We start from the raw sequence: 12,868 nt of genomic DNA, 5'->3' as shown, positions 1-12,868 counted from the left end.
CTCTGGAGTGGGTGGGTGTCCCACATTTTCCATAGTGAAAAGAGATGAAAAGAACTCATTCAATTTCTCTGCCACCTCCATATCTTTCTGAAGCTACACTTTGAAGCAAACCATGGTCTAGGGGAAAAAAAGCACAACTCAAATGCTATAGAGTGGAGGAATGCAAATACAGGCCTGAAGGGGTATTTCGAGTTGCTAAGCTATGTTTTGGCACTATCCCAACACTGATCAAAACTGTGAACAGTGTGGACAACATGGTCCCTAGACTAGGGCAGGAAACTAGCAGAATCTCCAAAAAAAGGCACATTTCATTGATTTGAGAAATGCTGCCACACCAAATGCACAAATGAAAAAAGTCATGTTTTTGATGCTGGTGTCTAAAAAGTCACACTATTCTTTCATTGTCTCAATTTAGTGTCAGGGTGTTGACTACTCTCTGTAATTCATACTGCAGCATTCCATATTTTTCTTATTAGAGCTGCTAGATAATTTTATTAAGAATTTTACTGGTATTACTAAAAATAACAAGAACTTAAATGGCCCACATAGACCACCCAAGAAAAGCAAAATTATATAAAGGCAATGGGAGGCCAGAATAATAGTCAGATATAATCAGAAATAAGAAGAAAGAAAAGGCTGAGTATTGAAGAAACAGGCAAGAGAAAATGGAGCAATGAGTAAGATAAAGAAGAAGAAAAGTATAATGAGCAACCAACACAGCTATTGAGCTACTGTTCAAAAACTGCCACATGTTTATGGCAGAGGGTCCCACTACTAATCAATAATTCTGAAGGTTGAATATTTTTTCTTGAAATGGAAGAGACCCAGAATTATGTGAATTATGTGAATTAGGAGAAAACACACAGCATTCCAAGAACTAAAGGTAAGAGTCATTACTCCCTAGAACAGTGGTCTAGACCTTTTATTTGAACTTTTCCAGACCATCTTTAACCCTTCCAGGGGCAACATGTAACCCACTGAGCTGCAAGCATGTGACTGATAGAAAAGGAGCAAGTGTTATAGGTACTAAAGCTAGGATCAAAGGACAGTAGCCCAAAAAAGTTGGGAACAGGAAAAGTAAGTTGAACAGAAGGTGGTATTTCCTTTGCTGTCAGACTTTTTCATAATCATCCCTGTCTTCTCTATCTTGATGATCTATGAATATACCACTTCCGCCATGCTAGCTCCAGAGCCAATATTAATGATTAGTAAAACATATTATGCTCATCTGACATAATATTTTATATTAAATTCAAGTGACACAATGTTTTATTAATATAAGCCAGGAAAGAACACACAACTTCCCCAAGGTGTTTACCATTTTAAACATGTTTGTTTGAAGGAAGCAACACAGAAGAGGCAATATGCAGGAGGAAGGCAAGGACTGATGGGAAGAAATCTGAGCAAATGCACGCAAAAAGCAATTCAATTTTACATGTTTCTTCAGAACTAAATTTAATGAGACTTGCTCCTGAGTAAATATGCATAGTATTTCACAGTGACGTAGGTATAGATTTTTTATGGGGGGAATTCAGGGGGTGTGGCCATGCCTTCCCAAGCCCTGCCCCAGCCTCAGTGCTTATAAAAGCAACTCTCCGAGGCCAGGGATGGCAGACTCCCCTGCCCCGCCCGCCCCCCCACCGAATGGCTCCCAGCTGGCAGTCCCTTCTGACCTCCCCTCCGGGCAGAGGCGTAGCTAGGGAAAAATGGAGCCCAGTGCAAAATCTGAGTTTTGCGCCCCTGCCCCCGCCTCCCCATGGGAAGCCACTGTGATGCTGGAATCCACCCCAAACACTGAAAGTGATGCTGTTTTGGGGTGGATTATCCCCAACCCTGAAACAGCATCACTTTCAATGTTTACACTGGGGACCTCAGATTCCCCTTTTAAATCCATGCTGAAGGGGGTGGACATAAAAGGAGAATCTGGGGAAATTTGGGGGGGTGCCTGCTGTCAGGGGTGCAATTGTTAAGCTAGCAGCACCAAACTTTCCGGGTATCTTCAGGAGACTCTCCTGATAAAACCACCCAGGTTTGGTGAAGTTTGGTTTAGGGGGGTCCAAAGTTGTGGACGCTCAACACTGGCTGCAAAGATAACACACCAGTTACAAAGAAGAATTATAGGTGTGTGGTGAATAGCTACTCTGATACTTTATTGTCTGAATGGTACAAGGTGGCCTTTATTGGCACATTATTGTCTGAATGGTACTTTCCCACCCAACCTCCAAAGAAGTGTTTATACCAACAGTAAATCCATTTTGGCAACCAATAAGAATGCAAAAGGGAACAAAATTAGATAGCACAGTGAATTTGGAGTGCAAGAGGAATGTTTTCACTTTCACATGGCTCCTGAATACAGAAAATTAGTTATTTATTACAAAGATCAAGACAATGATGGAATATCACAGGAAAGTTCTCTCTCCATGTGCATGATCACAGAGACACAAGACCAAGTCACAAGATTATGTGTTCATTTAAAAATAGCTACACTCTAAAATAGAACATTTGAAAATTAGATCTGTCACACAACCTAATATTTGCCCAGGCATAAAATACACTATGAAGAGGTTAGCACCTAGTGTTTTAATCAAGACTACAGTTCTGTCCCCAGAGCATTTCACATAGATAGAAGCAAAGATAGGATACTTATTATCTATGATTCAGAATGAAATGGGTTACAATGAAATGTCAGAAAAGTTTCAAATATTGGCCAGTGTTAGTTGTGTGGATTCCCCAAGGGTTTAGGCTTTCAAAAGGCGTGGCTGCCAAATATTCTTGGGGATGTCATTAGGGTGAAGGAAAAGTCTGAATGTCCCCTTCCCTAGGTGAAAGGAAGCACACAACCATAACTATAAGGAAATAGGGCAGAAGCAGGGGAATCTGAGACAGAAGGTAGATGAATGTGAGAGAAGCAAGACAGGCACTTCATTCATCCACCATACTAAGCTGGGCCGTTTCCTTGCGGGCGAATAATGGCCGGCCTGGAGGCCCGGTGGCGTCTCCAGGCCGCCATTATGAGCAGCTGCAACAGTGTGCCGCCCTCGCTCCGCCCGGCCCGCGGCTGGTATTCCCAGAGAGCAGCTGGGAAGCGTTCTTTTCGAGAGCTCACGCCCGTGAAGCTCCAGCTACCCGGTGACGGCAGCGGCTTCCATACCCTCCCCACCTGGCACTTACCTTGTCCCTGGGCATCCGGCGTCGCATGGCGAGGCCTGGGGACCGCATAGCCTGGGCCTTTCGAGCAGGCTGGCGCAGGGTGGCGGGGTGTCCCCAGACCTCGGCGGCGGCGTCTGAAACAGAGACTGCCTGGCGGCAGGGCTCTGCAGCGCCAGCGTCCCGCCTCCTCCCAGGACCGTCCATGCGGACGGTCCCAGCGTCTTCGGGTCGGCGCGGAATGCGCCGACCCAGCCGTTTCCGCCGCCGTGCAGAAACGGCCCTGATGTTGGCCACCACGGGAATGGACATGACTTGTTTCTCATGACCAAATGGTCCCTTCTCCCTTCTCCCAAAGCTAAACATTCCTAGTTGATTCCTAAATTAACTCTGGTTTCCCCACCCTGATTCGAGAGCAGATTTTTTTTGTTTCTTTTTACTCCCTAAAAACCAGGATTCTACACTGCATGGTTCAGAATCCCAGTTTACAAGGAGTCCCTGGAAATTCAGTTTCAAATCAGGAATCCTTAGTAAAACAGAGGGAGGGCACAGCCATGAGAAACAAACCACATGCATGCCTGTCATTGTGAATTATGACTTTGTCTGAAGTCTGAATGAAGCCAGATCTTACCGTTTAGAGCAAGATTCCCTCACCCAAAGCTTTTCTACAATAATGCTGAAAGTAGACAGGTGTTCATCACAAAGTCATTATTTGAACATGTACAGATTATAAGTTACATGAATAAGGTTTTGGACATTTGAAAATATAGACTTGTGACCTGCCAGAAATCTGCATACATAAACCGCATACTGGAAGATTCCCACATTACAGCAAGAATGTTTCAAACATGTTAAGAACAAAAACCCTAGCATATGGGTAGTCATCTTTGCAGCATCTGTTTTTCCATACTTATTTGGGTTCAGAAAACACAGGTCACAACACTCATCGCTTATCGGAGTGACACAAAAGGTAAACACAGTCAACCAGAAGAAAGAGTCAGATGTACAACACCTTCAAGACTGCACCATCATTAATATAGTTGTGTCAATGACTCGAGAAATATGAGCTTTAATAAGATTCACAGTTCTACAAACACTGACTTGTCTTGCATTTAATACCAACTTCCTGCCCTGCTTTTGAACTCTCACTCTATTATTTACAGGAACCATGAGGGAAAGCCAATGTATTTTCTCATTTGTTCAGGACATGAAGAAAGTACCCTGCAGCAGTCTCTCTAACTGGTTCTCATCTTTTGCAAACCTCAAAGCCAATGCAGATTTCTCTTAACTGCACTGAGATGGGAAGAAGATTAGAAAAAGCAGGAGACTCTGGTTTCCATGGACAATGATATGATTCAGTAAGGTTCATGTGGATCCTCTCTAAACTACATGGCAAGTTTAGAACTTGGAAGTGGGTGGTGGAGTGAATGCGTGCTGCTGAGTGATCTACTCGCCAGAGGGACCAGGGAAACATGTTACTCATAAGTAGATCTGTAGGTGAACTCTTGCTTGTGCAGTAAAGAGTGATAAACATTGACAGTGCTGCATAAATACATGTATGAGCCTTTAGACTTGAAATCCCAAACCTACAAGTATACTGTAAACAATTATTTTGATATCACAATATTCTACTCATTGCTTACTGAATGTACCCTCCTCCCCTTCCATTACTATCAGCCTTGACGTGCAATCATAAAGAGTTTCATCCTTCTAAATCCATCAAAGTCAATGTTGCTCCCAGAAGCATTTTGTCAAATTCCTGTCAAATTTGGCCCTGATAGTTTAGCTGCATCAGAGCCTCCAGAACTATGATCCTGTTTGAGTTTGATGCAACTATTCCCACATGCACAAATATTGCTCCTTCTCCTTAAAACTGTGACCTCCATTCGATCAGCTATGGCTGAAATGGGAGCAGGGCTGCAGATACAAGCACCACAGGGGAGTGAAAAAATACACCTCCCTGCAAGCTCATTAGACCCCAGACAGATTCCACAGACATGGTCTCAGGGACCACAGCAGCAACCGCCCCTGGAGAAACTGGCCTGATCATCACACTATTCTGGCAAGAGGTGGAAAAACAGATTAATTTTATCTTCGACTCATCTTTTCTGTTCTCAGCCATCAACCTCCTCGTAGGCCATGGGGTTTCTACATAGAAGTTCAGAAACTTTGGATTTTAAGGGGTGCTGTTATTACCAAACACCTTATACTGCACCGGTAAAAAGCTGCAACACCACAATCTGCAGAAACTGGGACAGAAAAAACTAATGGATCATATCATTGGAAAAACAACATTTAGTAGACTGGATGCAGGGATGGAATATAATTGTAACTGGACTTAATTTTTATAACTGGACTCTGAAATTTGATATAAGACTTATTTTCTCTATTTAGAGTATTAGGTTTATCTTCCACCTCCTTTTTCAATTTTATTTCTGTACTTCTTGTCCATTATTTCCTTCCTCCTCCCTTCCCTCTTCCTTTCCCCCCTCTTCTCTGCTTAGGGATAGAAAAAAAGGATGGGTTTACAGAAGGGAAAAGTTTTTCTAATAGTGTTGTATATTTCAAAAACATTATTTTTTAAAGAATGGTGCTGCTAAACAGTATGCTCTTTGGAGCAGAAACAGTCTTTTGCTACTATACACACACACACACACACACACACACACATCACACTGGGGAGCGGGGTACATATTTAGTTCAGAAAGATGACATTTCTGCAATTAATCTGCAAATCGCATGCTAAATCACAATAGGCCAAGGGTAGGTAACATGTTGTAATCTGCAATAATCTGTTGCCTCAAGCAACAGACATGTGAGCAGATATCTGTCCCATTCCTACAATCATGAGCTTAAAACAAATTCTTGGGCCAAACCAGGCAATGCTGTAAACTGTACCAGAGGGCACTAGGCCTAACTGGCAAGAGCTTTGCATCCTTTAATCTTAGAGCCAGCTTTTACAAGAAAGTGCCTCCAAGCATAATGGAAGAAGTGCATGCCATGACAGGTGGCACCAGAGTGCCAACCTATAATGAACCCAGTTCTCACAAATACTGCTAAGACAGCGATGTTCAGGAGCAAGTTGAATAAGTTCCAAATTAATCTGGGTCAGATCAAGGTTAACTCCCAAGTCCCTGAAGAACAACTATTTATCTGGTCATAATATCTGACTGTGTCACACGAACGTTTCTATCCTGCCTCCTTTGCCAGTAGTTGTATTAGGAGGGAAAAAAAGTTATCCTGCAGCTTGATCCTGCTGCCACAATGATAAAATGGAAATGCCATGCAAAACCTTAGTATCTCTATATCTTCATTATCCTTGCCAATCAACACAAACTCTTGGGCCAAACTATGTAGACATAGTTGTGGGCAAAATTTTTTAAAGCTGTCTAAGCAACCAGTTGGCACCATATCTTGTTGTAATGAAACCCACCAATTTATGTTCAATTAATTTCATTGAATGACTCAGCTATAATATTCTTAGGGAGATAGGGAATTGCTTCCTTCTATTCCTTTAATTAACACATGTAAGCAGACAAAACGGGTCTGATAATTTCCTAGTATTATGATAAATTCTGGGAAATAGTATTATGATTAATTCTGGGAAACCAGCCATCCAAATATACCATAAACTAGCACTAAAGACCATTTCAAATTAAAATAAAATGGGCTCTAGATGGGGAGGGAGGGTGCAGGACCCCCACCCCCTCCCTCTTTCCCCCAGAAGAGTGGCCCCAGACCAGCCCCCACCCCCGCTGGACTCCAGTCAAGGCTGGCGCTCATCATCCTTTTGAGGTAGATTCTGAGTGTTTGTTTGGAGAAGGGGGAGGGTGGTGGGACAATGTGCTGGTGAGCCAGCCTGGGTTGCTTTTTGGGGTGGGGGGGAGTGTGCAACGGGGGGGGGCTGGTGGCATTCTTAGCAGGGCAGTGGGTGGCAACCCACCCCTGCCCTGCTGTGCTCGTTTGTAGTTTGGGGCAGGGAGAGGCTCCTCAGTTGAGGGAAGGCGGGCGGGGATGGGATAGAATGTTGCCTACCAATGTATGTGCAGGACTTTATGAGTCATGCATGCCCAGTGGCTAGGGGTTCATTGTCAAACAATCCATTCCTTAGGCAATTATGTATAAGGATGTGTTTTGACAAATAAGTCAAGAATGCCAAACTCAAATGGTTTGAAATTAAATTAATTAATGTGGTGAGCACTACCAGGAATACATAAGGCCACTGCTTCTCTATTGCTGATTGCTGATTCTAAAAGGGCAAAGGGAAACCCATGCCTCTAGCGGCCAGGTGAGTAAGCAGTGCTCTATTCATTGCTATGTGGTTGCTCACCTCAAGGACAGAGCAGAACCAGTGGCACTCAAGAGGAGCTGCAGCTCCTGGAATCTGCAGCCCAGCAAGATTCAACTTGGGCTCCACACAAAAGAAACAAAAGGAGCTATGTGCTACTGCTGTTAGCAGCACTCACAGACACATCACAAGAATATTCTAGGGGAGGGGGTGATGGAGGTGGCTGCCGATGGCTGCACACTGTTTCTCCTCTTCCTGCTCTGGTGAGCAAAGGGAAGGAAGTGAGACAACTGCTGATGCCTCCACAGTCATCTTGGAGTACCACTAAGCCCCCCAGCACAAGGAACAAAAATGGGTGTGAAGCAGCAGCTCCTCCTTTATACCTCTGCTGCTCACTCTACTTATTTGACATATTTTATTCCACCCTTCCTCCAAAGTACTCCAGGCAGCATATATGATTCTCCACACTCCATTTTACCTTTAACCACCACCCTGCAAAAAACGCCCCCAAAACTTACATCAGCACCACTGCTCGCCCCCCACCCCCACACCAGCTCCCTTGCCTGGATCTGCGCACTGGCAGCTCCCCATCATCTAAGATCCTTTCCTGTGCACTTCTGCTTGACTCAGGGCTTTCACATAGTACCAAGTCCTCATTCCGCCATGAGGACTTTGTATACACGTGCACAGGGAGTTCCATGCCTTCAAGGCACTGTTTACTGCATGGAGAAAGGGCTTCAACCTTCCCCCGTGCCATGTTTGTGAATTGAAATGGCCTCCAGGAGCTTCTATTTCTTCCACTGGAAAACTTACAAGTGTTGTCATTACGCACAAATGTCTGAAAATGGCAATAGCAGCTCCTGCGTCAGTTTCAAGTCACAAAAATAATTCTCAAAAGGGGGTAGGGGAGAAGATACTGAAATTCCTTCACCATGCATGGTGTCATCAGACTGTGACCCCCATACCCTGGAGGACAAAGAGCTCCTGGTGCTCATGTGATACTAAGGCCCCTTCTGCACAGCACAGGCAAAACAGGTTGAAGTCGGGATAAAGTAAACTGCTCTCCAGTTTTCGCGTTTGCATGCCTCCATGTAGGGAGCAAACGGAGCCTGTGGAACCAGTGCCTTCGCATGGAGGTGCATCTTTTTTTTTTTTACCTCCCTCCACTGCGTAGCTACACAGGCAGGCAAGCATGGACCCCCCACAGCCATGCTGACGTCTTGTGCTGGCACTACACATTCCTGTGACCCTGCGTGCCCATTCAACTGTGGGACAGGAACTTTTAGAAAAAGGGAAGTGCAGCCAATTAAAGCACTTCGCAGACAGCCGCTCGCTTGAGAGTCGCTGCAAACTGCATTAAAACAAAAGAATCACGGATGGTGCGATTCTTGAATAATCCGTTTCGGAGGACTTAACACGGGGCAGCCTTGCTTTAGGGGCAGGAGCTGTGCAAAGTCCCCCCCCCCCCCCGAATGGTTTTTTTCCCGTCCCCAGCCCAGGTTTATTGGCCCTTGCTGAAAGGGTCAGAATCCTTGTGGTGGCCATGAGGAATGTCTATCATGTAAATCAGACATTTCAGCTGCCCCTTCACAGCCCCAGCATCTCTGACATTTAAGTCTCTCTTCCCACAAGGTGAGGTCATCATCAGCTGCAAGTACTGGCAAACTGCAACGCCTACACCCTCTGCCCTCCTTGACCACTGTCTTGCTGATTCAAATGGGGGCTGGTATTAGATGACAAGGCTATCAATAGTAGCCACTGTTGGTCAGCTGCTTTGCTTGGGCATCATTTCCTAGGCCTGAAAAAGAGGCCAATTATGACAACAGTGGAGTACTCAGAACTTACTTTCACTGCTGCAGGGGGTGAGGCAGGGGAGCACTGAAGCCAATAAATCAGGGATGGAGTAAAAGATTATTTGCAATCTGTCGCTATCATAGAATAGGAACGTTTTGAAATGGAAAAGCATAATCATTTCAGTCAGACATTAGCAAGGAATATACTCTTATGTCAAACGAAGTATAACTTACCCACATAATGCATGTTAAGAGCCAAGTACTTGTATTGGAACAGGGGATTGTTGTTGAGGCTACTTCTTTGGATCTGCTGGAAGAAGGAACTGACATCCCATCTGTACAAGACATCCAAAAGCATAATGCTTGGGACCCGCAAGGCCACATTTAATACTGCTTCCAACTTCTCCTTTGCAGCCATTCTGCTTCTTTTCAATTATTGTGCTGCAGACTGAAAAAAAGCAGAAAGCAACAAGTAAATTTCAGGACACCAGAAATGTTCCTTAATATAAGAAACTCCTCGTTGGGAAGCTTAACATTCTGTCTTTATCAGTGCCTAGACAGACACTTTCAAAAGTACATAAACTGCAAATCATCTGGGCTCTCCCAGGTCCTGTGAAGGCAGTTCCCCATTTTCAGTTACAAGTTCTTCTTGTTAGGTAATTTGTACCTTAATAAAAGGCAACAGCAAAACCAGAAATGCCTACGGCCACAGGAAGTAGAGTCGGCAGTGGAAGATATCTTCTGCAGGGAGAAGCACTCGTGGAGGAAAGGTATAGGTTCCAGGCCAATGTCTGCTGTTCTCAGAATCTGGCATTGAGAGGTACAGTGTGATATACCACAGAGGTTTCATTGAGGTACTGTGGCTATTTGCTAGTGGCAGGCATATCCTTGGTAATCTTTTTAAACTGGTGATAATATGAGTGGATGGATCCTACTGAGAGTTTCTATAAATTGAAAAGGGGATAATTTTAGTCTACTCTCAGCTTCTGCTTTTCCTGTAAATCCTCTGCCTCCCTGGAGCATTGTTTTGGGCTGCAACAAAGGCTGCAACAAAGAGATGAAAGTCCATTTTGCTAGTGGAAACCTGTTTCATCAGATTCAAGCCAACATCATGTGATCATGAAGTCAATTATGCATCATGTTTTAAAGGTACGTATGAAAAACGCATCACCCTATGAATGAGTTTCATTCTATTTGTAATCAATCAATTAGAACTTCAGCAGTGAACTTCCTTATGCTCTATATTTAGACCACTCTTTTCTGTTTTCCATACTGACAATTTGCCACATTGACTAACTGTAAAACAGAGTCACTCTGCCAGCAGTAGCTGGCATTCAGAGCTTAAGGCTACAGGGAAAAGGACTGAACATTTCATACTTCTGTGAAGCACTCCCAACTTGGTATCTAGAATGTGTGTGTACCATCAAGTCAAAGCCGACTTATGGCAATCACATAAGGATATGTCTGAGAAATTTATCCCATTATGGTTTGCGGCAGAATTTTTATTTTTATTCCAATAAATTTTTATTCCAATAAATTTTATTCCAATAAATTGTGAGGTCATAAAAGATAATCACTGTATCAAAAGTGATAGGATAATAAGAACTCATCCTGCAATTTTTGGAGGCTCTAAATCTTCCCAGAATACTGCAGTACTGTAACAGGTTAGCCTAAAACGTAGTAAGAAAAGTATATCAAGCCTACTCTTTCATCTTGAATCAGCACTCCTAGAATATTAAATATCCCTCAGAAAGACAGTTTCCAAACTATAAAGAATGCCATCCTGGATTATCTCCCTGTCCATTAAGTCACAAAGTTTTCTACTTAGTCCACTGTTATTTCAGATTTGGGATCAGCTCAAATATTCAGATGCAAAACAACTATCAGGGCTCTTTTTGTCTTTAGTTTACATGGCATTTTTAAAAGGATATGGGTTGAACGGTGTTACTGAACTAAGATGTTCTGCAAAAAAAAGTTCTCACAGCCATATCTGAATAAGTTCTTACTGTAGCACAAAACAAACACTTGAGAGGCTCTCAATAAAGTATGTCAAATCCCAAAATCCTTCTGTTGTTACAACTGTGCTACCCTTGATATGCAATACAAACACTCCAATGCTACAAGAAATCCCTGTAGGGCTGGAAATTAACAAAGCGAGATCTCACTGCAGTGGTTTTCTTCACTAGCCAGAGATTAGTTCACAGCTGTTGTTTCTTTACAGTATATCTTTATCCCAAGTTTCCTCAAGGAGCTTAGAGAAGCATACCTGGATTTCTCATCATCCTCAAACCAATCCTGTGAGATAGGCCAGTCCCAAATACTCACTCAGCTTTGTCCATCAAATTTCATGGGAGCAGGGGAAACCAAACCCAGCTCTGCCAGATCATAATTTGATACTTTCACCACCACAATATATTGGCTTTATATTTGGACATGAAGTCTAAAACCCCAGTTATTGTCTACATCTCTCTCAGCCCACACACAATTTGTGGAATCAGATTAAGCTTATATATATTCAGATATTACAGTATTTTACTGACAATAGTAGAATCCAATTTTTAAAAATGTCTATGATGCATGGGATGGATAGCAATGAAAGCCCAATTCAGTTACACAACAGTAAAACAGATCTGCCATTCTTTATCACAGTTAAATATTGCAAAAACAGCATTCAAGTGGTAAAAAGCCCTTAACCTGCAATTTAAGGCCCCAACTCTTCTCCTGTCAACTCTTCTGCTCAGAACACTGAATGGAAAACATAAACTCCATTTTGACTTCAGAGAATGAGTTGAGGATTCTATACACTATATCCCGGCATGAGATTTTTTAAAATGTGCTAGCATGCCTCATCCAGGTCTCAGCCTAAGCCAGGAGGTCCTCATGCCTCAAGAGAAGCATTTGAGGCTGACCGGATTCCAGCTCAAACAGTTTGTCGTCTTCCATTTTCCTTAGCTACTGCCACTGAACGATCAGTTTAGCTCTAAAAATTGAGATGAGGGATTCCAGTGTAGTTCAGCTAAAAGCAGTGGGTAAAATGTCTTCAATTCCAAAATTCCCCAAGATTAGTAGATGACAATACAAACACAAGATAGGAAAGTGCAACAGAAGCAGCAATAATCAGTGAGTTGAGTACAGAACTAGAAAGAAACTGAGAGGGAGGATATATAGCAGTTCTCCACATTCAGGAATATGCCTGCAATAAACAGCCTAACAACATGGTAATCCATATGGATCAATGCGACTGCTATATGCATGTGCTTTGGAGTTATTCATAAAAGTTACTGTGATATGTGCAATGCTTGCAAGGCAGCTGCTGGTACTATTCAGGAATCACAAGCTCTCAGGAGCTGACTGTGTGGGGATCTGAGCAAAGACTGGCAAGGGAAAGGTGATGAGTCCTGTGCACACAGCTGTGGTAAAAAAAATGCAGTGTGGTCACAGTATGACTACATGCACACATGCACACACAAATACTTGCAGACGATGACAGCATTGTAAGAAGGAGAAACAGCAACAGACTTTTCAAAGTATAATCTTGCCCCTGCCAAGCAGGTATAAATGGCATATTTCGTTTTTGCCTACAAAATGCTTTGCAAAAGAAATTCCAATAGGTATTCAGCCGCAAAAATATGCCATAACA

The 12,868-nt window shown here is 43.2% G+C and overlaps 1 protein-coding gene across 2 annotated transcripts in view; it reads right to left on the bottom strand.

Annotated features, from left to right (window-relative positions):
- RNF145 (ring finger protein 145) overlaps positions 1-12,868 on the bottom strand; it is an 83,167-nt gene that overhangs the window by 43,772 nt on the left and 26,527 nt on the right. For both annotated transcript variants that reach the window (XM_048488018.1, XM_048488017.1), the window contains exon 2: positions 9,463-9,676. In XM_048488018.1, coding sequence (XP_048343975.1) covers positions 9,463-9,646 — 184 coding nt within the window. In that variant the 5' untranslated portion in view covers positions 9,647-9,676. The remainder of the gene's footprint in view (positions 1-9,462; positions 9,677-12,868) is intronic.

The sequence above is a fragment of the Sphaerodactylus townsendi genome, linkage group LG03, assembly GCF_021028975.2.
Source record: "Sphaerodactylus townsendi isolate TG3544 linkage group LG03, MPM_Stown_v2.3, whole genome shotgun sequence".
Taxonomy (NCBI): Eukaryota; Metazoa; Chordata; class Lepidosauria; order Squamata; family Sphaerodactylidae; genus Sphaerodactylus; species Sphaerodactylus townsendi.
The sequence above is the reverse complement of the archived record's forward strand: the minus strand, read 5'-3'. Positions and strand labels throughout refer to the sequence as shown.